Below are 27,006 nucleotides of genomic sequence, written 5' to 3'. Positions count from 1 at the left end.
CGATCGCACCAAGACATCATCTTAGAGTTTTATGTACTCATGGGCATAGCCACTCCTCGCTTGCCCCCCTTACCACCACCTTGCAGGTGACTAAGTTTACATGACAGGTGGTCTCTGCTGCGTAAGTAAATTCCTGTGGCCTATGTGTGTGATGTGGCTGTGGGATATGGGCTTTCTCTACAATAGTGTTTTGTAGAGCAGAGGACAGATTCTGTGACACTCCAACGAACCCAAGTGAGCTAGACGCATATAATAAATTACTGTTGTTAAACATACAACTTTTTGCATTTTCCCCTCAACCAGGCAGAAAATAATCCCTAAAATAACTGCCTAACAAGTTGCATTATTTAGACAATTTACTATTAACTACATATTATCTGTAAGCCACATCTTCCATTTTAGATAAATAAAAGAAAAACACCTAATTAAGATATCACTAAATGCATTTTTTACTTAAATCAGCGATTTTGATCACTATACCCAGCAATAAATGTTAAATAGGTCAAATAATGCGAAAAAACAAATTTTAAACAATGTTGTGTTTATTATTCACTGAACTCGGGTCATTTTAAGTAATAGCAATTTAAAATGTACATCGTAGAATTTAGCCTGCAAGTGATATTTTACACAACAAATATTGGCACGCAGCAGTTACTGTGACATGTACCCAGTAAAGTCAACTGCTGCTGTAAAGGTTTGTCCGGAATCGAAAAAGGGTTGCTCGTAACACGAAAACCTGTAGTAAATCTTAAATTAATTGTAGAAAAGGTTTGTTCTTTGGAAACATTACCTCCCGCCCCTTGAAAGAAAAAAATACATGCAACTAATTCACATTAGTCACAACATAATCTGGATCATCGCCCATACTATAAACAAACACTTATATTGTTTAACTCATCATCAAAGAACAAGAAAAGTAGATTTGATTTATACAAAAACTCAAGTCTAGGTGTGTCAAAAAAAGAAGAAAATTAAAGTCTTTTGAAAAGTGTGCTCAAAACTACCCATACCCAGTAGTCCACAAGAACGCCAGTTCCATCTTAAAATACATTAGATGCAGGTCATTTCAATCACTCAACAAACCTTTAATTATTTTTGCCTCACATTCCCCAAAATTGGCTCCATAAGACTCTGATATTACCCAACTTAACAGTGGAAAAACAAAATTCAAGACACATGGCATGGAGTTATTTGTACTAAAAGTTCAGGAAATACCTGAAAGTTTGTTTGCAAAACAAAACGCATGTAGAGCATGTTTACATGTCAAATGGTAAAACCAGAAAAAGATGTAATTAAAATCGGATGCTGGCAAAGCCCGCAGTGTTCACTGTTTAGAAGTCTCGCCATAATGCAAAACAAAGGTCTTCATCTTCGTTTCTTAAAAAGCACATCAACTTGTGACCAAACTTCTTCATGAAAAGGCTACAGATGTTAAACTTAAGCTGGTATTTGGTCGTTGGTCAATTGTGGCACGCTTACTGCAGTCATCAAAATTTAAAGGAAACATACAGGCACAACCGTCCTGTGCTGAATGCCTAGGCAGAAAATGTAAGAACAAACAGAAAGAACAGGTGAAGCTAATCAATACATTTCAATTACAATCTAGAAATAGCTGGCTTGAAAATGCAGTAAACGCACACAATTCCGAGGCCAAGGTCAATAAGGTGACCTGAAGTAGTATTTTTCTTTCAGTACAAATTGCTATGGATATTAAAGTGTAAAACAGTTCATTAATTTACAAAGAAATTTAAGAAAGAAATGTAACAATGCTTGTAAAAATAAAGATCAGGAGCTAAGTGACACGGTTGTGACCAAGGTGTTTGCTGACCAGTGAATTAGGACTATGGCGACGAGCAGAAGAAAAGCTCCTTAAACGACTCTCCGGACTTCAAAAAACCGCTTCAGATAATAGATCTGTCCAAGAGTCATAGCAACTAATACAAGTGCCTCAAAAAAGGACCACAGAACCACTCGGCTGTTGGTGTTGTCATTAACTGCGGAGAGAAAAAAAAAAAAAAGGATATTTTTAATCACTTATTATACAAGCACATTTTACTAGGGTCATCACTGCTCCCTTGTACTGTCCACATGCCACTACAGTAACAATCCAATAGCCATCACATTACTGTGTGCTTGGCGATCATCCTGTACAGCAGTTCGCTGCTTTTTTGGCTAGAACCATACTACACAAATAATGCATACACAAAAGATACTGGGCAGAGATGCAGGCTACCTGCAGAAGCTGGACACTAATTATGTGCTTAACAGGGATCTGTAATCAGCAAGACTAAACATCAGCTCTTAACAAGCCTTCAGAATGAACAAATAAAGAGAAAGACCTAAGGGAGTTTTAGAATGTATCCAGACTATGAAACTCCTTGAACATGAGCCGTGGGCGAACAAAATTTCAACCGAACCAGGAAAGGCCTGAAAACAAGCGTCTCAGCTTGTATGGACTCTAACCTACATGTCCACAGGCAGTGCCTGAAGAATACCAGAGCAGCACTTGCTGTAACAGATTAGAATCTAACTTCCCCATTCTTGTACTAGTGCTTTGGCTAACCAAATGTAGACACATAGTACTCTACAAAAACTCTAAATAAAACATACTAGCTGACAATAACTAATACAGAAAATGTCTTGGTAGAAAATAGCCTTGTAGAATGCAAAGTCTGATTGAGAGCACTTAACAAGAGCATTTACCTATAAACACACAGACACACCTCTACACTTAAAATGATACAACCAAATCAAAAAGAGCATTTTCATTGGATTTACAAGTTCTCAAACCACACTCACAAACCTCTTTGGGCAAAATAAAAAACATATTGCTGTAGCATAAAGTGTGATACCACTCTTTTGTATCAGTTAAGTCGCTGTACAGGAGTCTGCAAACTACATGATAATGTTCATTTGTCTTCACTGCGTATCATAGAATTGCTCCTATTGCACACACACCTAAAAGCATAATGTCCTGTTTCAGTATTCTGTGTGCACACTTGAAACTATCACTGCATGCCTATTTTTCCATATTTTTACCTGCTTCCCTCGGTATGTCAAGCTCAAACACCACTCTTACTGCCCCATTCCGATTTCTTACTCGCTGGCTATATCAAATTCCTCTTATGGTCCTTCCAGACTTTTCTTCTGATCTCACTTTAACAAAATCTCTGGGCAGCCTGGATCTGGGTGTGTATTCATTAAAAAAACACTATTGGCACAATGCTAAAAGTTAAACAAGTATGTCACCTACAATGCCAAAGTCAAACTCTTTCCTTTCCCTTTTCTGCCAGCAGCACAGAATCTTGTGAAAGATTAGCACAAAGAAGCATTTTTATTCATTACCTTTTAGCGTTGCTGAATAAAATGCCTCAGATATTATGGCAGTTCAAAATGCCATACAAACTATTTCTAATTGTTTTCAAAACTCAGATGATTTTGGACATCTTTTGTGAAAAACACAAGTTAAGGATAGTTGAAATTGAAAAAATATATATTCTCCGGCACAAAGTGCTCAATGAAAAATACCTGCTTTCCGACAGCCATCAGAGAAGGAATATTGTATTCACAATCGGCAGCACTTCAGTAACACCATAGCTCATAAAATATTCAAAATCACTAAAACTTAAGTAAAGGGTGATGCTGCAAATGTCGAGACAAATTAGCCTTCAATCTTCATAATAAAAGCTACATCTTCAGCATTCACCTCTTGGCTGTGTTTCAGAAAACGTGTATGCGGTGGGAGAAACAAATCATATGTTGTTTCTGCACTAACATCTTTCAATTTATTAATAACATTTAGATATTTTAAAAGATAGAGGACATGGTGCCTTTTGTGCTAGCAAAATTAAAGGACTAGACTTACTTGGTTAGGTCCAAGTTAAATAACTGTTTCCCTCCAATTCACCCCTTTCTAAATGATTCAAAAATATACATTTTATTTCTAATTGTACCAATCGGTAAGCTTCCAAGCCCCGCATTACCTCCATCATTCGCTCCAAATGTAAAAATTAAAAAGAAATCTGTAGATAATTTCAGATTCAGAAGTTTAATTCATAACTTGGGTCAATGCAGTGGTTCGTTATGAAGCTGGAGCTCTTTCCACTCTGAAAAATCCACCCACGACTCTAGATCGAATTTAGGATGAACAGGACAAACCATTGCTACTGATCGTCTCAACTACTGCACTAGCGCTGCCCTGGTTTCATCAAGAAACACTTTGCCAAGTTTCAAAGCTAGGCAGCTAGATTGTGCTTAGGCTTCCACGGGACAACTATATCATACTTGCCCTTAAGCCACTAAACTGGCTACACATACACTCGAATTTCACATTTAAGGTCATCAGCACAGTGCGTAAAATCTACCAAGGAAAGATTATAGCTAAAAATAACTCAACCTAATATATTTCATTTGATCCAACTAAGACACTATATTGATCTGAAAATAAAATGAACATGAAGGGTGGGGGACATTGAAAAAAATACAAAAATATTGAAAATAAATGATTCATACTCACTCGCTCTGTGTATTCTCTCACGAACCTCCATATATTCTTGCTCATGCTTTACAGCAGTCATTGCTACAGCTAACTCGTTGATCATTTCCTCCAACTTATTCTGATGTGCTGCAAACAAAATAAATATAAATGACCGGTTTCTCATAAAACATATGCAGGATTAGCAAACTTCTTTAAATTCTGCTAAGCAATGGATTAAATGCTAGGGGTGCATAGGAGATTCATAAACTAGAATCAAATAGTGTTGTTTGTGAAGAGGAAACTGGTACAGCCAGAAAGAATGCTGATTATACGGGCTTGTGTGTACCATACCAATCAACACTAAAAGCAATTCTTTTCAAGCCCAATTACTCAAAATGAGAAATCTTTCTCAAATGCTAGGTAACTTTACAGCAACAAGCACAGACAAAGCCAACAGGTCTCACCTGCAGCTCAATGGTTTTACCAATGCGCATTTGACATCATTTACACTTTATTATTAATCTACAAATATTCCAAGATGGCCACTAGTTCATCGGCACACAAGCACTGCGGATGGCTTTTCTCATGAATTACAACTCAAAGCATTCCTAAATAAGAAAGGCGCCCCCCTGTAAAGGATACCGCTATGCAGGTCTGGGAATAAGGGGAAAAAACAACTGCAAAAATAGAAAGCCTCCTACTTGACCTATATTACTTTACTGCCAGCGGACGTCAATTTAGTGGGTCATCTCCTGTTGCACAACATATCTCCAAACATTATTTATAATTCAAATTTCATTAATTTTCTTTTTCATTTAGTTTAAAAACAAGAAACTACTGTTTTTCATTATAAAACACGATTTAAACAATACTCCTAATGTCCAAGGCAATGTATACACATGATCAATTTAATTTTCTTATTGGACAAATGTTATAAGTATATCATTTGTAAATACAGTGTACAATTCACTTATTGTCCCAAAGGACTACAATCCACTCATCACAATACAACCCCATACTCACATCTCATTCACGTACTCGTCAATGGTATCACCGACACATACTGCACACAATCGCACACCCCAGTACAACACTGCATACACAGATGGAATCACAAGGGGTGAAACATCAATCCTCAGTGGCTGTGCTGGTGACTGGGATGTCACACCATCCAGTCGCGTACGTTTCAATGGGAATTGCTGATAAACTCCATCTTCATCAGGACCAATCATTCATACTTTGATATGAGTGGAGTTTGGGGGAATCTGTTAACACTAGTCCAACTGGACTACAGTGCAACACTCCAGCCGGAGTGTTGCGACGTGTGGGCGACGCTTATATTCTCATAGAGACAGTGCCTCAGATATTGATCTCGAGAATCATGTGGTACTCTCAATAAGAATGTGGTCGGTCCTCCCATGGGTGGCCATCCGTTCCTCCGAAAAGACCTCTATGGAAATGTTCAATACCAGGGTGGGGCTTGGAATTTCATAAGAGATGGTTTCTGCTGTAAATCACAGATGCCATATAATATTCATAGTCCGCGTTGCTTCCTGATTTTGTAACAGCTTGCGTTAAAGGAGACAATGCCCAGATGGGTTATTTAATCCTAAGTCACTTATTTCTGTTCTCCCTGGTTCTGTCTTTGAATTCAGAGACCACCGAGTGCCGCACGCACAGCAGCCGACCGGACTACCGTGCAGAGGAGCGACCCACAGTCAGTAGAGGAGCCGGGCTCTCGTTCAGTCTTTGAATTAAGAGCCAACCGAGTGGCACAAGCACAGCAGCCGACCGGACTATAGTGCAGAGGAGCGACCCTCAGTCAGTAGAGAAGCCAGGCTCTGAAATCAAAGAAACCAGGGAGAACAGCCATAAGTGACTTATGATCGAGTAACCCGTCGGGGCATTGTCTCCTTTAACGCAAGCTATTACAAAATCAGGAAGCAACACGGTCTATGATTATTATATGTATAAACAAAGAGAATCCACTAGGATAGTGTCGGTGATCCCTACAGTGGTGGGGAGCAACCAGTGTTGTTTAAATACCCCTCACACACCAAAAGGCCCCTTGGTGTCATGCTTCATCATCGGGGTCTTCGCAAACCTCTACGGAATGCGGCGTGCTACGACTCACGACTACGTAGGAGCACTGAAGGTGAACTATGTGTTGGTGTGTGTGGAGTAATAATGTGCGAGTGGTGAGGTGAAAGTGTTGGTTAAAAAATACCTGGCTCGTAGGAAAAAAACAAAAACTCTTTATTAAGTCCTCGTCTGGTATCATTAAAAAAAGTGCAGGAGAGGTTGTTTACTTACTGATTATGGTATGTCAACCTCAAAAGTGCGTCGACATGTTTCGAAGTTTAAGACTCCTTCTTCAGGACGAGGATGTGCACTGATTATCCTTACCTTACTCACATGTATATGTAGATGTCAAAGTGTGCTCTACAAAAATAAATATAGTGAAATGTACCTATCTGTTTTTAAGAAAAAGTCCATTGCGCCCAATTGGCGTTATACAGAACCTGTAAATAAACAAAAAGTCATATAAAACATAATGTCTGAATTGGAACACATGTTCATGAAAAACTGTGTTATTACACAGAAGGGTAACGACGAACCAAAAATAAGGTCCAGAAACCCTCAAAAAGAAAAAGAAAACACGGACAAACATACGGACAAACATATAGACTAGGACACACATTAATTGTTTTGAAGGTCGCCATTGGATTCCGTAAGGTGAAAGAAACGGATTGAGAATCACACCATTGTCAACATATATATATTGCTTACTTATAGTTAAGGGCTAAGCAGCCTCATCAGCCAAAAGCGTGGTATTGGGGGTTCTCTGTTCTGCTCAATGTAGCAACCTGTGGGGTGTTAAAGGAACTGAGTTTTAGGGTCTAAGATACTCGTTCGCGATACAGATTTAAATAGTCACACCCTACACCATCAAACTCACGGTTACAGCAAAGCCAGATAGGCTCTCATCCCCTCAACGCGGCTCCGACGAAGTGTCAGTTCACTGAAAAACAAACACCTTATATAGTGCCTCGGGATGTTCTAATTGCCCCCTAATTGAAAACGGAATCGGCCCAAAAAAGGACATAGTCCTTAGGTTATGACCCGGTCGTGCGTTAGGTGGGTGTGTCTATTGTGCAGAAGACATGTGCGGAGAAAAGACACTAACCACAAGCTTTTGGCTCATGAGGCTACTTAGCCCTTAACTATAAGTAAGCAATATATATATATGTTGACAATGGTGTGATTCTCAATCCGTTTCTTTCACCTTACGGAATCCAATGGCGACCTTCAAAACAATTAATGTGTGTCCTAGTCTATATGTTTGTCCGTGTTTTCTTTTTCTTTTTTCTTTTTCAGGGTTCCTGGACCTTATTTTTGGTTCGTCGTTACCCTTCTGTGTAATAACACAGTTTTTCCTGAACATGTGTTCCAATTCAGACATTATGTTTTATATGCCTTTTTGTTTATTCACAGGTTCTGTATAACGCCAATTGGGCGCAACGGACTTTTTCTTAAAAACAGATAGGTACATTTCACTATATTTATTTTTGTAGAGCACACTTTGACATCTACATGTGAGTAAGGTGAGGATAATCAGTGCACATCCTCGTCCTGAAGAAGGAGTCTTAAACTCCGAAACATGTCGACGCACTTTTGAGGTTGACATACCATAATCAGTAAGTAAACAACCTCTCCTGCACTTTTTTTTAATGATACCAGACGAGGACTTAATAAAGAGTTTTTGTTTTTTTCCTACGAGCCAGGTATTTAACCAACACTTTCACCTCACCACTCACACATTATTACTCCACACATACCAACACATAGTTCACCTTCAGTGATCCTACGTAGTCGTGAGTCGTAGCACGCCGCATTCAGTAGAGGTTTGTAAAGACCCCGATGATGAAGCATGACACCAAGGGGCCTTTTGGTGTGTGAGGGGTATTTAAACAACACTGGTTGCTCCCCACCACTGTAGGGATCACCGACACTATCCTAGTGGATTCTCTTTGTTTATACATATTGCCAGGGGAGACAGAATCCACTTCTCCCTCTCCCTCCCCCCTTTTGTTAATTACTATGATTATATGACATCTGTGCTTTACATCAGAATTCCAAGCCCCACCCTGGTATTGAATATTTCCGTAGAGGTATTTTCGGAGGAACGGAGGTCCACCCATGGGAGGCCCGACCACATCCTTATTGAGAGTACCACATGATTCTCGAGATCAATATGCGAGGCACTGTCTCTATGAGAATATAAGCGTCGCCCTCGCACCTCAACACTCCAGCTGGAGTGTCGCACTGTAGTCCAGTTGGACTAGTGTTAACAGATCCCTCAAACTCCACTCTTATCAAAGTATGAATTATTGGTCCTGATGAAGATTGAGATTTTCAGCAATTTCTATTGAAACATACATCGACTGGGTGATGTGACATCCCAGTCACCAGCACAGCCACTGAGGGTTGCGGTTTCACTCCTTGTGATTCCATCTGTGTATGCAGTGTTATACTGGGGTGTGTACGAGTGTGTGCAGTATGCGTCAGTGATACGATTGACGAGTACGTGAATGAGATGGGAATGATATGGGAGTATGGGGTTGCATCAGGATGAGTGGATTTTAGTCCTTTGGGACAATAAGTTAACTGTACACTGGATTTACAAATAATACACTGATAACGTTTATTAAATTAGAAAATTAAAATAATCATGTGTATACATTGACTTGGAAATGAGGAACATTGTTTAAATTGTGTATTATAATGTCAAACAGTGTTACTTGTTTTTAAACTAAATGAAAAAGAAAATAAATGACATTTGATTTATAAATAATGTTCGGAGATATGTTGTGCAACAGGAGATGACCCACTAAATTGACGTCAGCTGGCAGTAAAGTAATATTGGTCAAGAGGGAGGCTTTCTATTTTTCCAACTCAAAGCATTGCAAAACAGCTGCCTGTGTGCACTGGCGTGCAAATACACCAGTGGCCATAATTAATTGATTGTTCCAAAATTATCAACTGCAATTTTTGAATGGTAAATTAAGAATAAAGTGTGCATGGAATACTACATCCATGCAAAGGAAGCAAGGGACACCTATGCAGCATGTAGTTGCCAATTACTCAACTTTTTTTTTATTTTTTAAAGACAGGGAGTGGGGGCGGGGGGATGGGACACCGTGGACGGACAGGGGAGAGAAAAGGAAAGGGGGTAAAGGGAGGGAGGGACGCAAATGTGTTAGAAAGGCAAGAAAGGGGGGAAGAAAGGTGAGGGGCAGGAGAGCACAGGTCAAGGGACTGTTCAATAAACCACATTCAGAGTCCACTGTCTTGCTAAACAAGTATCTTTTAAGGCAGAGCCTTGGGGTCTTCCATGTCTCCCAATTCAAGAGGGAAAAAACATACACAAATGAGTTTCCTTAAAAAAGGGCTGTTAAAGGCAGAACTGTGCTCTCAAATAAAAGTGAGGAATTCCCCGAGTGTTAAAACTAAATTAAATAAATGATCCCATGAGCACAGTGCTTAATTTGAGCCTGTGGTTTCCGTTGCTCAGCATTGGCATTTAATTGTAAACACCGGCACTTATGACAGTGTCACATGATGGTGATGTCTAATTTAGAAATTCGCACAACAGCAGCTGTTTATTAATGCCAGATAAATTAAAAAGGACTAATACCTGTCGCCCAAGCCATTCTTATAGTGTTAGGCGCCTGCAATAATTTGATTGTCACACTTGTAGGAGTGTGATGTTTAGTAGCTGTCTAGGTACTGGCAGGGGAACTGGGTGGTTCAAGCTGCAGTAGCCTCCTGACAGGGGCCCTGCCACTCATTTGTTTTACAACTTAATTACCGCATGAACATAAGCAGTGGTAGAAACATCCAGACTCGATGTAAACCAATACAAAAATAGGGAAGAAATACATCCAATAAGGAGCAGAGAAATTAGATAGGCAAGAAAACCGTGCAATCATAAGCAAGGGGCAGTCCCACAGCCATGTTATACTGAACACTATAAAGTCTTCAATAGAAGGCATCTATAGTTGTCTTTAGGCAAGATCTAAATAGCAACTGTTTTAGCACATAATTTAGCTAACAAAACACCTCACAACCAAAAAGGTGGCAGAAGAAATTACATGCAAAAGATAAAAATGCATGCTCAAAGATTCCTAAGCAATAGTTTATTGCGCAAGTTTTAGGGACAATTTTATTCTCAGGGATATAGACATTTATTCATGATTGACATCTGGCAATTGCTGCAGCCCTACATGATATTTACAAGTGAATACATAGTGATACTTTTTTATGCTATGATTTAACCTTTTACATTTGTGCTTGAATTATAATTTTCATTTTAGGGAAAACGTACACTGCTTGAAACAACTTCTGTTGAATGTGGCATCTTTGGCTAATTTGAGACAAACATTAAGCCAGCACTTCTGACAACAATGAATGTTAATATCCGAAAGTTATACGACCTTTGATTACTCTAATTCAGGCACATTAAAAGGACATTAACTGTTTAATATAACTGAAAACTACTGAATCACTAATTTTAAACGCATAAGCTTATCAATGCATTAAATTCACACACAAGCACTTGTAAAGTTGAAAAATATTAGTTACAATTATTAGTTTTTGTTTTTTGAGTCGCACGTAAGCATGCATACCTTACTGTTAAAGGCAATATATACACAGGCAATGAATAGAAATATACATTATGCATTTTGTTGTGAAAGTAACGGGTAAAACTCTGGAAAAAAAATGTTTTAACACGTCGCTACGCTGGACTTCTATTTTTTCTTTTTAACATTATTTACAGAAGGCCGGCCAACCAAACCAAAAACCTTTAATTGCCAAGTTGCACTAACTAATCGATTGTGTAAAACATTAGTAAATACTCAAATTAACACAGACACACAGTTATCAAAAGGTTCTTCAAAGCCTAGTCTGCTTTTAATTTCGTAAATTTTCAGCTTGAGTCAGTGATCATTTCAAATGACAACTACTACATCATTCCATTTCCATACTTGTTACTGCTCCTGTCCCATAGGAGGTTTCACCTACCTCGCACTACAGAAAAGCAGAGAAATCTGGGTGGAATACTTGATTAACTAAAAAAAGGAGCGGTGAAATTACTCCAGGCTAGGATTATAATTAAGGTATGTGGAACATCCACTGCATTCAAGATGCATTCATGAGAGCAGAAATATGCAAAGTCAATGAATGTATGTACGAGTATACAATAAATAGCTGAAACTTGATTTATCTTCAACGAGGAAAGATCAATACAGCCATGCCAACAAATCATGGTTAGGAAAAAGTAAAAGCAAACATTAGATGTTAAACATTCATAGATTCGCACAGCAACATATCAATGCTTAGGGGCTTTCAAACAGCATCAAACACATACCATCCCATGTATCTCCACCACCTGAAGAAAAGTGCAGGACATGAAAATATGAAGAAACAGCTACTAAGGATATTTAGCAATTTACAATAGGCTAGGCAAAACTTAAATGACATGAAATGAAAGGGGCACAAGCCAAGATTGAAAGTTCAGGCTTAATTTAATCCATATTTTCATACAAACGAACAGAAAATATATGATTTACAGTGCAACTCTGGTGGGCAGTCTCTACCGCCATTCCTTGTCACTAGATCAGATGAATTCAAGTGGGCAAAATGTGCTTCTCTCAAACTAATGGGAAAAGCTTTAAAGTAGTAAATATTATGCTCTGTTGATACTCACCAAACCATTTTCGTTTACACTACTTTAATTAGGCTGAGAAGGTCAAGAAAAGGCCTTAAGACAGTGCCTGGTCTTTTAGTTAGTGTGTGAAACTCCTATCAAAACTTTTATTTTATTAAGAGTTTTATATAGCGCGAACTAGAGAGACATAAGGTTTCAGTGCCCCTTACATAGCACCAGTTTCATTACAGAAGGACACATTAATTTGTTAGGCACGGAGTGATTACGTGATTTGCCCAGAATCACAGGATGTTGAGCTGTCCTCCCAGCTTCGAGGTTGTTTCCCAGCTTCGAGGTTGACCACTCAAATAGTAAGGCTACATCCTCTCCCCAACAGCAGCAGAGCTAAGCGGGTTGCTTAGAATCAACAGCGGTAATAGATAATGAGCAGCTATTGATAATGATCTAGTTTGAAAGGTGCGTATTAGCCGTTTAATAATAATTGGGAACAAATCTCTCAATTTAAGTCTCAAAGCAGGGACAACTGACCAAATGCACAGCTCAGGCTCTTGCAACGGAACTATACTCAAATGATTAAGTTTTAATTTGGTTGCTTGCGGATATCTTTCAAGCACTTTACTCTTCTAATCTGGCTTAAATGGAATACTATATTAGGGGTGTGGAATTTAATCAAATATCTACTTGTCCATGGGACAGGTGGTTTCATAAATTTTGTAGTCCTAAAAAGAAATCCACTGGTCCCTTTGGTACCACGTAGCGCGGTGATAAATTGTGCCAGCAATCTCATTATATAAGACCTCTGATAATAGCCTCTCTGATTAGGCCACCGCTCGTACCTTAGGAGGATTTGAATTCTAGCAATTCCTGAATTTTGCCACAGATCTACATACTGGAGCAGGAGGTAGCATTAAGTAATAGTTCCAGGGTTGGAATGCGCTTTGGAGTCTGTGCAAATCTACTAAGTTGCATGTAGTAGGGGTTTTCACTAGCTCTTCTCTAATCTTTCCCTATACTGAGAAAGGTTGGAAATTTACTCCAGGCAATGGGAGGAATAAAACTTCTTCCACTATCGGGGAAAAAAGTGGTTGGAGAGGGAAAGTGAACTTGTAAAAATCTCAACAGATATTTCATGAGCAAAAACCCATGCATATTTGCTCATGCTAAATTGCAGTTCAAATATTTTCTAGGAGTACGATTTCCTGGCCTACTTCTGTGAGGTACGGTGAATACATAAAAGCTGCAAGTCTGCACTAATGCAAGGGCATATACCATGTGGGCACTTTTGAGACTTTAAGAACTGGGCCTCTAATTAGGTCTTAAGTGAACCAAGACAAATAGTTTTTATTAAAATCTGTCCATCTATAGAATGGCTTCACTGCGAGTGACACCATTCTGCTCTTTTACAAGGAGTATATCAGCACACAAAGTAGTTTTGTTAAGTAACAGAGACTAGTGTTAATGTGTGCTTTTGGAGACCAAAAAAATATTATTGCTTTTTGCCAATGTTTGCTATAATGGTGAGGACTTGGCAGCTGCCACAACAATAAAGTTTAAGAAAAACCATTTCAACACAAGACACGCATTGACAAAACCAAAAGGCTGACCAGCAACGTTGGACCTATTGGCTTTTCAATGATTGTTTATCATCATGTTTCCCAGGATCTTGTTGAAACTGGCTGCACTGATTTTCCATTATTGAATATTTTTTGGGAGAATACTATCATGCATCAACACATTTTAGTAGCTGATGCTTCAAAGAAATGGCACCTAAAATTTCACAATAGTTTAGCAAAACGTTTTTTCCTAGGTGCATTTTTTGTGAACACTAACCCCTTTGCTGCGCGTGTCGGCCAACGGCCGTCGCAAGCACTACTTCGGTAGTTTGGCGCATGTCTGTTGGCCGACACGGCCCCACCCACACGTTTAAACCGCGGCGGAATTCGCACCGCGGTTAAATTTGAAAGCAAGATTCCTCAATCTTACTTTCAAGCTTCTGCAAATATTTGCATCTCAGCAGAGAGCAGTCTGGGAGCATTATACGTAGCCTCAGAGTATTAAACTTTGCAAACGTGTATACACATTTTTATACTGGGATCACGGTCAACAGCGCAGGCCGAGCTTACAACATTTTATTGGAGCACTCACCCTAATACTAAAGGCTTGTGCGTTAATAAACCATAAATACGAGCTGGAACAGCATTAACAAAAGGACCTTAACTGCAGACAATGCCCTTCGCCGATCCATAATATGGTGCTGTAAACTGGCGGTAAAATGGTTTGTTCTGAAGGGGGTTGGGTGTACTTGCCCAGAGGACAAAATAAACATGAAAACTTGCTATCCTTCACACCAAACAATATGTCCTGGGAGTCAGGCTATAAAGCGTTCAGGTCTAAAAGACAGCCCTGCTATGATTAAACTAGCTTTGGTAATATTGTGGATTGTAATTTGGCTGCCATATTATCCTGGAAAGTAGAGCTTACAAACATGTCTAGTGCAATCAGTTTTAAACTGATGGTCACTGATAATACAGAAGTTGTTGTTTGTTCAAAACTAATGGCTGCATTTAGAAAACGTAGCAAGGTCACTAAACTAACAGGTATGAACATACTCTATCTAACTGCATTTTCTTACGGAATTAGATCTTAAAATCATGACCATACAGTTTGCCTTGTTTAGTTCTGCCAAGGTGTTGAAGTGTGAGTAAAAGAAACTAGGCAAAAGAACATTGTCTTCTCCAAAGGCTTTACCTACCTTCAGTCTCCATGTCCTGCCCCTTTGGGGCTTCTCCAATGTCAATAGTAAACATTACTATTTTAGGAGTCATAGTAGACATTCTGTTGCTGAAACAAAACTTGTACGTTCCGTCCATGTGTGCAGCAAATGTGTATTTCCCGCTTGATTCTCGGTCGCCTTTGTATATTATTTTATCATCTGGTCCTGTAATCTGAAGTAAGAGAACATATTTTAAGAGAGGTTTATGACAAAGAAATATTTAATCAACCATTCTCAAGTCAAGTCAAATGTATGTTTATTATGACCGTAGTCTTTAAACAACGCAGTGAGCATAACGCAATCGGGGGCGTCTACAATAAATATTTGGTTATTTTTAAAAATGTTGTTCTTTAAAAAGCAATTCTACATTTCATTTTCAAAAATACAGAGTCCAAACTATGAAATACTAACAACCAGTAAAAAATTGCAAATACCTTAAAACTTGTTTATAAAAGTTAAAACCTATTCACTTTCTTACCACCATAACAGTTTCTATAGCTAAAATTCATACAATACTACATTTTTCCTTGGTTCTCAGTGCACTCAGGGCCACCTTTAAAAATTTCCCAAGGGCGATTACAATATCAATGAAGGGTATTTCTGTTAGAAGGCTGGCTGCCTGCAACCTTGTTTTTATTCCATATTTTAGGAAAACCGGGCGCAGCCATAGTTTTCTCTGCTCAAGGAGTAACAGACAGTCCAACAGAATATGCGACCAGTCTCCCTTGGTTCCCAACTTACACCTGCAACGGCCTTCTTGATCTAACAATTTTGATTTGAGCTCTTTGTTTATTATCCACGGGTTAATCCCGATTCGACACCTCAGGATCTCTTGCCTGAGCCCGCGGTTAGGTAATCTATCAAGGTAGGGGAACCAATTTTCGTTGGACCAAGCATTTATCATATGCGCCACTGATTTTTTCTTTGTTAGATAGCCTGTGTCAATCGATTTAGAAACTTCCTTCCCCTTTGCTTCAGCTCCCCTTTGGTATTTAGGACCTGAAGCGTTTCCTGGACCCAATCTAACTCTAATGAGTTACAGATTCCTTTCAGTTTGTCCCTGCAGACCTTTGCCCATTTTAGCTCGCTTCTCAGTATTTCATTGCGACACCAATGTGCTACTTTTTGGCTTTCGGAGTATTCCAATCTCTTCCAGAATCTAATCACAGCCATCTGGGTTTGTATTTTCCACGATTTTGTGCCTATTTCTATCCTGATGGCTTGTATCATCGAAGATTGAGGAAGGGATAGGAGCCTTTTTAAGCAATTCCCCTCTATCACGTCCCAGGATCCCTTACCGCTCAAATAAAGGATCTCAACGCCATACAAAACTTGAGAAGGAATCATTGCTTCGAAAGCTCTCAGCATAGGTCGGTGAGACATCTCTCCATAGACCCCATTAAACCTTTTTAGACCACCTATGGAGGAGAGTGCCTTTGCTTTTTGGGTATCCAGGTGGGAGTTCCAATTTAAAGCCCTATCGAACCATAAGCCCAAATATCGATATTCATTAACTGTCTCCAGTTTGAGATCACCTATATACCAAATAAATTTACTTTTCTTTTTCCCGAAGCATAGGGTTTTGGTTTTATCCAAATTGATTGTTAAGCGTTTACTGGCACAATATGTATTGAAAGCATTAAGCTTCCTTTGGAGGCCCCTCTCGGTCTGGTCTACTATCACCAGATCGTCAGCATACAATAAGCAGGGTATTTTATTGCCATCCATTTTAGGGCTGGCGCTACCCTCCACCTCTAAATGTGCCGGAAGATCTGACAGGAAGATTGAAAAAAGCTGTGGGGCCAACACACATCCCTGTCTTAATCCATTAGCAATGGGTATTTTTGGAGTCAAAGAGCCCACCTTATCCTTAATTACTTGCCCCCAGTTTTCCCTGTGGAGTTCTTTTATTATAATCAATAGTTCATTGGGGATCTTCAACCTCTCTAATAACTCCCATAGACAGGCCCGATCCACAGAGTCAAAGGCTGCTCTGAAGTCGACAAAACAGCAGCATAGCTTGCCGTTCTGTTCCATCGACTTCATCGCCATCGCCCATAGAGCAAAACCGTGGTCTATTGTAGAGTGGCCTGCTCTAAATCCACCCTGTTCTATGGGTATTATTTGAAACTCGTCTACCCATGCGTTCAATTGTTTCAGCACTATTTTAGAAAACACTTTCTCGCCTATGTCTAGCAGGTTGATTAGCCGGTAGTTTTTTGGCTCCTCTTTGCTCCCTTTCTTGTGAATTGGCCTAATTATGGCCCCCTTCCAGGTTGGTGGCATTACCCCTTCTTTAAGGACTACCAGGAACATCTTGGCAAGAAATCTTGCCCACCATTTAACTTCGTATTTCAAAATTATTGCAGGAAGATTGTCCGGACCTGCTGCCCGAGTTAACTTGAGTTCTTTTATTGTGAGCTCAACTTGTTCTTCATTGAATTGAGATAATAGATCCTCTGAGATTTCTTGCCATATTTTAGACTCCACCTCCTCTCTAGGAGTCCTTACCCCGTACAATTCCCTTATGTACACTTCCCATGCAGCCTCACTCACCACACAGTTCAATTCACCATCTGATGTTCCCGCTACCGACTTTACTAATCTCCAAAATTGCCTTAGATTTTTATTCTCTATGGCTTCTAATAATTCTAACCAGCATTTTTCTTTATATACCCTTTTTGCATTGGTTACCATTATCTTAAATTCTCTTTTCAGCTTAACTAGCTGGTCCTGTCTCTCTAGTGTAAAGATCTTTTTTTGTCTTCTTTGTACTGCACGTATCTCCTTTTTCTTATTTTGGCACGCCACAGAAAACCCTTTACATCGGTTTGTTTGATTCACCCTTGTGAGTTGGTTCCCTTTTAGTTTTATCTTTAGGCATTGGACCACCTCTTCTAATTTCCCTATAAACCATTCCAATTTTTTATTCTCACAGCTTTCCGGAACAATTTTTATTTGCATGGCCTTCAATTTTTCCATATATTCCACGGTGAGACGTGTCGTCACCCGTTTGGGGTACTCGACCTCCTGGGTGATCACCCTTTCTCTCTGTAGTTCCCTTCCCCCTGCTATTATTATATACAGGAGTTTGTGATCACTCACTTCTTTTTGTTCTAGCCTAAAATCCCTAATCTGGGTGAAATTCCAGGCCTGCAAGAATATATAATCAATTGGGCAATTCTGTTGCCCTTGGATGAATGTCTTTCCTGCTGGGGAGTCTGTCTCTATTCTCCCATTTACGCAGTGAAAGCCCCTACCTCCTAGGGTGTGTACTAGGCCAAGATCTTGTTTCGAGATTTCCCCAGTTGGGAACTTAGCCGGGTTTATTCCGTACACCTCTAACTGTTCCCTATTCCAAAGGTCTGACTTTTTTGGATTTAGTTTATGGTTAAAATCCCCCATTATTATTATTGTCTCTGCGGGATATTTTTCTAGGGTACTGTCTACGTCCTCTTTAAAACACTTCATTTCCCTTTCATACTCCTCCCCGTTATCCCACTGCATGTATACATTCATTACAATTATCATTTTATACTTCTGTTCCACCTTCATAAGTTCAATTCTACATGATTGTACCCATTTACATTTTGTATTCAACAGTTCAATATCCCTCATAACTTTTGTTGATATCAATGTCAGCAGCCCCCCCGAGGGCCGTCCATGGTTTTTCTTTACGGCTGGCTGCTGTATGTGGACGTATCCATCGAATGTAGGGGTGTTGTCGCATAGCCAGGTCTCTTGCAGGCAGGCAATGTCCGCTTTATTTATAACTTCCTTTATATACTCACGTTTTTGCTCGTTGCCTAGCCCGTTTATATTCCAGGATAAGAGACCTAGATCTTGCGACCCCCCTCCGTCCTATTCAACGTCACTCAAAGCTCCTTCTTCCTCCATATCCAATGAATTACTTAAGTTGTCTTCTCCCCTTGGGTTACTAAGTAACGACCAGTTACCCCATGAGAGGTCATTCCTTGTGTTGTCTATTACGACGTTCAGGTGGCTTAAATCCTTTTCTGTTTCTCTGTAGAGGATCACTTGCCTCTTCTGAAGCCCGGCATGCTGATTTAAGAAATTGTTATCATTAGAGGTTTTTATTTCCCTCTCTGGGATAATCCTTATTCCCTGTTGAGATATCTCATTTGAGGCTTTCTGGATTGCCCTTTTTACCAGGTCTGAGTGAAGGGTAATTTTTGTTAACTCTTTTCCATTCCTATTTTCTACAAACCCGACTTGCTGTAGATCTCTAGTCCCAATCCCTCTCAGGCTGCCGCATTTTTCAAATGCGGACAAAATCCGTGCCCTATTTAGGGGTCTAGGATTTCCTGTCGGCTTCTCTTTCCTCCCAGCTGGTACTAGGTCCAGAAATAACCAATTGTTCTTATCTCTTTCATGTAGATTCGTGTTTGTTATCAGCGCCTGTTGATAGGTGATTGATCTCCCTGTTTGCCGTCCGTTCTTTCTCATGTTGGGTTCTTCATGTACCTGAGGTCTTACTGTCCTTTGTTCTGTGACTCGGTCGTCCCTTTGCCTTACTTTCGGTTTCATCGTACGGATGGAAGTGGGGATCTCAATTGCTTCCATGCGTCTCTGCTTTTTCCTTAATACTCTCGGGGTCCTTGGGGTCTTTGGGGCTTTTGCCTCTACATGCGAGGGTCTAATTGTTGTAAAGGTCGGTGCCGACTCGTTTAAGCCTGACTGTACCACCCTCGTCGTTGTTTTCTTCCCTTTACTCTTCCCTACTTGTTTCAGATGCCTGTTTTTTCCAGTCCTGTTCAACCATTCAACATTGTGTCCTTTTACTTAACAATCCTTCCTCAGACAGTACTTACTAGTCTTAGAAACTGCATTAGTTAAGCAATATATTAAGAATAAGTTGCCCAAGAGCAATACAAAGTTGCAGTGCAATAGTTTGTATTGGCTTCTTCTACTGCACATGTAAAAATGTGAATTAACCCCCTCCCCCACCGCCCCCTGCCCATCACCCTCTCCCACTTCAATGTCCAGCTTTCTGCACATCTTAGAAGCACAGCCCAATAAACACTGATGTCAATCATCAGAACAGTCACCATTTGGCACATATATCATTCCTGGCATCAAGACCACTGCGTAGTTCATGGTCTCTGTAAAACTGCGGAATTCCACTAAAAAAAAGTTTCGAAACTTTTAGCTCTGCTTCCATCAGCAAATGATCACTTGAGCATGCATCTCTAGCAGAGTACAAAGCTCAGCACTGCAGTAGCTCCAATTGTAGCAGCTGGTAAAAAAACTTAAACCAAATCGGAAATTACTTTCTTTCTAGGTTGTACTTTACCCTGCAACAACTTAGACTGACCTATGCCTACACGTGGCCCATTAAGGTTTTTTAAACACTTCAAACGTTGTTCAAAGCTGTGTACCTTGCCACGTCCTTCTTCACTTGAAAAGGGTGAGCTGAAGAGATCTATGGGTAACAGCAGTGAAGTAAGTGGCAGCACTGAAGGAAGTGACTGCCTGAGAACTGATAGTCAATTGCAAAAGGAGTAAAGATAAACAGAACTAGGATCTAGTTAGGTACAGCAGCGAATAAAGATTGTGTATGTATGCAAAATATAAATATCAACTAAGCCCAGCAAACAACTATTGCACGAAGAACGTCGCTATTGGTGACAGTATTCTAATCAATTCAGCATCACTGTCATTGGTGGAAAAATGTTAAGCACTCGGCCAGCACTCAAGCAATTCCGACACACTAACATTAGTAGGGCTGGAAAAATTGAGAGGCCTGTTAAAACTGTCTGGAGCTTTCCTTAAATCGTCTTAATAGATGCAAACCATTTTATGATGGGTAATCACCAATTCTTGATTCACAGATTTCCTTTTACTCTATGGTAAGCAGTATTTCACAAAAAGGTCCTGGTCAATGAATAGGACCACAACAAAAGCAAATCCTTATGATCCCAACTTCTCCAAAGTTATAGGTTTTGCAGTGTTAAGACTAGTGTCCTTCTCTAGGAGCAGACAATGGAACCTTTGAACCAGTACTACCCCTGCCAAATCAAAAGTGGCTTTGAATACAGTCTCATCCAGAAGTTAGCTTCTTCATAGTCCTGCCAATCATATTTTAAGTGTTTTCTACGCTTGAATTTCACCTCACAGTGCAGTAGACTACTGTGTCCTGCAAAAGGACAGGGTTATAAATTTATGGAATTTGTTGTAGTTGCAGAATTTAATTATTTCACAAGGTACTTCTTTTAAAGGGGTCTATTAGGATTTGGTTTCATGTGTGATGTTTTCAGAGCAGATATTCCTCAGTGTTGGGTATGGCAGGATGTAGTCAGGTTACACAACACTGATGATAGAAATAAATATTGGACTCTTCCTCGTGATCACTACTCCTCCTACCACCCTTTATACTAGAGTTTGTGACTGGCCATCAATTTATGCAAATTGGTAACAATCCTTAAAGAACTCACAGCAGCGAGGTAATATAAATAGCACAACCAGAACCTTGCCCTATTACCAGTTTGATGCACACTTTGTACAGTACCAGCTGCTAATGATACTCTAGCGAAGCAGAGAAACACAATGAGAAACATGAGGGGGCAACCGAATACATATAAAGCAATTTAAAGTCCAATATGGTCAAAAAGGTTTCTTATTTCTTCTTTATTAAAATCCAAACGTTTTCTTCTTTTGCATAAAATAATTACGGCCAATGCATTTCATTCTACTGAACTTCAGGGCATATAGGTCTTAAATGAATATACATGCCCTCTGTATTTCTGCTATATTCACCAATTGGGTTATATATTCTCAATATCACCTCCACATCTTTAGGTCTGCTTTTTTCCAGGGTACTTTCAAACTTCCAATCTTACAACAGTTTCACGCTTGCCAGATTTCATCCACCACACACTCAGTATGTTAGGGAAAGGGTATATCACGTATTGACACCAGAATCTGTGTCTGATGGCAGAAAGGCAACCATATACTCTGAAGAAGTTCCACAGAACGAATGCAAAAGAAGGACCTGGAATTTTATATAGTAGCAACAAGAAACTTAACTGACCATATTGGACTTCTAATTGTTTCATATCTATTTTGTTACCATTCTTATCCTGGTGTCACCCCTGAAAACAGCATTTCAGCCCCCTAAACATGTCTGCAAGGTTAAGTGGGTCATCGGTTATGGAGGAAATTATTACTACTGAGTTTAGTCAGGGGGTCAATCTCTGGGGACTTTTTTTATTAGCTACCAACCAAAAGCATTGCCCCACTTTGGATGTGTACAAAACTGGTCAGGAATGTGGAGAAACATTTGTGTCTATCAAGCATTTTTCTCCACTGCTATCCACAACATGTTCAAAAGCCAGGATTTTGGGCAGGGGGGTCTAGTTTAGTGGAGCAGTACCAGAAGCAGCTCAATGAGTTGCAATCTTAAATGGACAATTTAACAGATATGTAATCTTGAATGTTTTTTTGTTAATCTGGGATTGACAATATCTGGTGCAGTCTAGAACCCTACATGTTGAAAAAAGTTCAGAGTCAAAAAGATGGCAGTATACTCAACAAGGACAGTACACCTATTTTTGGAATTTTAATGGTTTCTTATCCACACACACAAACACACACACTTTCTTCAAGATTTCATAATTAGAACAGCATTTTAATCAAGCACTTTGTAACTAAGGTCTTTAGTCCCAATTAGCACCAGTTTTGCAACATAGTCTTGTATGACTTTTCCTAATCTTCAGTTGGTTTGCTGGAAAACGTTGATTGGGAAAAGGTGACACACAGATGTTCAATGTCGACACTTAAACTTTGCAAATCCCTGCAACATTATCAGACAATCTGCACCAATTACTGATGAGCTGGACGGCACCTTACTGCCAATGTGTGAAGTTTGCACTAGAGGTTTGGTCAATTTACTTTATGGAACCAAAAAAACTTTTAAACCCAAGATAAACCTCTGGACTTTTGTTGGTGGATGCGCAATCACATAATACCACAAAGATGTTAAAGAGGTCTCAGACAGGAACTTGTAAAGGCCAAGCCCAATGATGCCCATAGAACACTGGCCACAACATACCATGGCCCTCACTGGCCTTTGTCGTGTGCCAAATGATTAACACATCAGAAAGATAAGTTTATTGTTTCAGACTTGTCTGAGCGGCCGGCTCAGGTGGCAGGCTGAATGTGTGCTTCTCTTCTGAAATATTTGAATTAAGAAATAAAGTGTGTTGTACCTACCTTATAGTCTGCGAAGATTCCTTCTTAACAGGTAGTAACAAAATGAACATGTTGGAGGATCTGTTTTTATCTTGATTAATTGAGAGGGCTTAGGAACCGAGATTTTTCTGTGAGGGTTTTTTAAACAACGTATGAAGCGTGCCTTCATTTAACTCATGTTAGCAACCTTTACTGTAAACTGTCAGAAGGTTTTTGGGTGTTAGTTTGTTTGACCTGTCATTACCTTTACATATCTTTCTGATGTGTTAAACATTGAGGGGTGGTGGAGAAGAAGAGATGCAGTTATGTAAAAAAACAGATCCTTTTGAGGCCTTCTCAATACACACTGTTTTGGAGAATTTAGATTCCTATTTTCTAACTGTTGTGGGAATCTTGACCAAAACCCAATCTGCCACATTCAAAGTTGCATCCTTGATGTGGTGTTTCTTGTACACATTTTCTTTAATTTAGCTCTGCATCAACAGCACACTGGAAACCACAGTCAACAAGCTTTTTGCCCTTCTTTTGCTTACCTCTCTTACCCAATCATGATAGACTGAGGATCTAGGAGATCTGTTGCGCAACAACAAAAATGAGCAAAGTCCTGTGGTACTATGCAGTATTACCATGTAGGAACAGATGTTTTCCCTCTGAAATGATCCCACTTTATAACCCATGGTTAAAGCTGTTTGCACTTCTACCTTCACAAATGTATTCATGCGCTCTACTAGACCAGTTGAGGAAGGAGAGTAGAGAGCCACTTTGAGATGTGCAACGTGAAACTCATTAATGAAATCCTTCACGAAAGCTGAACTGAAATGAGTGCCATTGTCAATCTCCATGGGTGCACCCTCTATGCCAAAAGTGTTTCTTAAAAAGTGGATGATTGAATCAGTGTTGGGAACTGAAATAAATCAAAATACACTCCTTACGAATGATAGTCCAGCAACACCATCATGTATGTTTTGGAATTAGGTATTAGTTCAAAAGGCCCAGCAAAATCAAGAGCTACCCTTTGCCAAGCTTCCTCCGGCAAATGTACCATGTGGATGGGAGATTCAAGCAATTTGCAATGCTTGTCGGACACTAAGCAAGTGGTACAGTAGATTATGAGTTTGGCAACCTGAAATTCCTTAGGAGGCCACTATTCACATTGTTTGAGAGTTTTACTAGTGCTGACACATAGATGGCCTTCACAAGCATCCATAAATCAGAACATTTCCAAGAGACACTGGGGACACAAACACCAGATCGTAATAGCACACCTTCCACAATAGCGAAGTCCTCAGAAACATGAACATATTGTCTTAATGAAGCATCAACATTACTCTCTTTGGGGCAAACCATCCTTCATGAACTTAACAGATTGCAAAATAAAATGGGATCTTGTTTGGATGCCTCGATCCACGTCTATGAGTGATTGTGCCTGTATCTCTCAGTATGTTGTCAACAAGAGCAATCATGCGCTCATATTCTTGATCACAGTCCATACACTCATCCACAACATGTAATCTGGCTAGGCAGTCAGCCCTCACATTCGTCCCACAAGGTATATACTTCACAGTGAAAATGTATTTCTGCAATTCGGAAAGCAACCCGACTTAACGCGCTGAAGCCTTTTCAAAACCATTGCCATTAAGCAGATGTAGTAACAGTTTATGATCAGTGTAAAGATCAAAATGCAAACTCCAAATTAATGTCTTAAATCTTTCTACTGCCTGACAGCAGTCAAATACATTCAAATCAGTATACTATAATGTGTTTCAGCATCACTGAGGGAGCGAGAGGCAAAAGCAATGGTGTGTTCTTTATCCTGAAAAAAATTGCGAAAACAGCTCCCAGACCAACTTGACTGGCATCAACAGCGATTATACTTCCTGCCAGCAATAAATGGATACAAAGCTGGTGCAGAAATGATGTGTTTAACATTTTGAAAAGCCTCATGCACTGAATTTGACCATATATATTTCACTCCCTTTTTAAGCAGTTTCCTCAACAGTTGAACAATGAAAGCATAGCCCTGCACAAAAAAAGTGAATATTACTCACTAAGCCCAAGGAAGTAGCGAACCATAAACTTGTCCTGAGGTTGTTGGGCATCCCCAATGGCTTTAATCAGGGAAAGTTACAGAGATCTCTTGTTAGGACTAATAGAATGCCCTTAAGTAATCAATATTTTGGGCCAAGTACTTACATGTGTCAGTGCGAGAGTGATGCCTGATTCTTTAAATTTCTTAAAAGCAGTTCCAAGAAAATGATTGTTGTGAGAAGTTGGCCTGATATATGATGCTCACTAGTTCTAGTGATCACCTTGTATCAGTCCAAACAACCCTTATGGTGATTGGTTGTAAGTCAACCTTATAGACCAGCTTTCCTAATGGTAGCATGGACAAAGCAGTCTTAGGCTAAACTCTTTTGGCATATGAAGCCAGCTGCTTTACCACATATAACCCCTTGAATACCAGATGAAAGGACACCACACAGGTTGTTATGAAAAATAAACAGTATATTTATTAATAACAACACCTCTGAACTCTTTATGAGGTCAGAGGGCTAAGCACATGACAATCTCTTACGAAAAATACGACAAGTTGCACAAAATTACAATGGTGCCCTAGGGGCACGACAAACCATATACTAAGTAAGTGGAATGTGAAAGTCGATAAAAGGAATGGAGCTGTCCAGAGGGTGTAGGATCGATGGGACCACGCTACACTAACCCTAGGTAAGTAATATGAGGCCCACGGAACGCGCGTGCAGAGTGTGAACTCACACGCGAGATGCGTAACAACGTCTATGGACAGTACAGTTCAAGAAACAGGTAAGTACAGTTCAAGAAACAGGTAAGTACAGACAATCCTGACTAGTTAGGACAACAACGACTGTGGAATTGGACACTAGGACAGTTAGACTACCCTTGAGCACCAAAATGCTCTCGTTACCTCACCCACGGGCTGCGGGTGCATAGGTGCCAAAGTGTGTCGGGTTCTCGCGTTGAAGTCAATGGAGCCTGAAAGAAAAGATGCTGCAGGCGACCAGGAGGAAGATGTCCGGTGCGATCCAAGCGTGGATCGGTGAAGAAGAGGACCTGAAAGCAGAGGGGACAGTGTTCAAAGTCACTAGCCAGTGACCGGTGTGGAACCAGGAAGGAACCAGGTGCTGTCGTCGCGATCAGGTGAAGAGTGGACGCTTGACTCTGCAGCCACGTGGACCACGAGGTGTCTTCGACGACCAGGATGGAGGCACGAGCTGTCCCACGCAGGCTCTCGCTGTCGGCGGTGTCGGATCCGGGATTGGACTCAACTGGCCTTGGCAAAGGCAACCCACGCGGTGAAGGGAAAAGACGTCTGGTGCGGACTAAGAGAGTCCGGGGTGCCCCTCTTTTGGAAGGGAGCAAGGGCCAGTCTGGAGCAACCAGACCAGCAGTGAAGATTCAAAGGTTCGTCGTCTAGGAGGCCACTAGCCAGCCGGCAAGTGACCAGACAATGCGTCGAGCAGCAAACAAGCAGAAGGGCCCCACGCAGATCTTGTGGATGCTGGAGGGCTGATCTTCGGTGCAGGGGCTGCTCGGGGCTGGGGCTTCTCAGTCCCCAAAGCACTTGGTCGAGTTTACCTCGGGAGTCGTGCTGGAAGCGAAGTGCAGGTTCGTTCAAGATGGCCGGTCCCACGTGTCTCGTCGCACCCACGGGTCTCAGCTTTGCTGCAGATGTGAGTTGAGGTCAGAGAGGTCTGGGAATCCGGGTCTCGTCAGGCTCTGAAGTCTGGATCCTCGAGGGAAGACGACAAAGTGAAGCCGCTTGATGGTGCCTGCAGT

At 40.3% G+C, this 27,006-nt stretch overlaps 1 protein-coding gene across 2 annotated transcripts in view; it reads right to left on the bottom strand.

Moving 5' to 3' along the window:
* Positions 1-524: 524 nt before the first annotated feature.
* TMED2 (transmembrane p24 trafficking protein 2) overlaps positions 525-27,006 on the bottom strand; it is a 42,830-nt gene continuing 16,348 nt past the window's right edge. Inside the window, exons 2-5 of one of the 2 annotated variants that reach the window (XM_078667613.1) lie at positions 14,962-15,154; positions 11,910-11,930; positions 4,517-4,624; positions 525-1,994 (exon numbers count right to left, since the gene is read on the bottom strand). In XM_078667613.1, the coding sequence (XP_078523739.1) occupies positions 1,870-1,994; positions 4,517-4,624; positions 11,910-11,930; positions 14,962-15,154 (447 nt within the window). In that variant the 3' untranslated portion in view covers positions 525-1,869. The remainder of the gene's footprint in view (positions 1,995-4,516; positions 4,625-11,909; positions 11,931-14,961; positions 15,155-27,006) is intronic. The other variant, XM_078667614.1, reaches the window with a different exon arrangement.

This window comes from Lissotriton helveticus, chromosome 11, assembly GCF_964261635.1.
Source record: "Lissotriton helveticus chromosome 11, aLisHel1.1, whole genome shotgun sequence".
Taxonomy (NCBI): domain Eukaryota; kingdom Metazoa; phylum Chordata; class Amphibia; order Caudata; family Salamandridae; genus Lissotriton; species Lissotriton helveticus.
The sequence above is the reverse complement of the archived record's forward strand: the minus strand, read 5'-3'. Positions and strand labels throughout refer to the sequence as shown.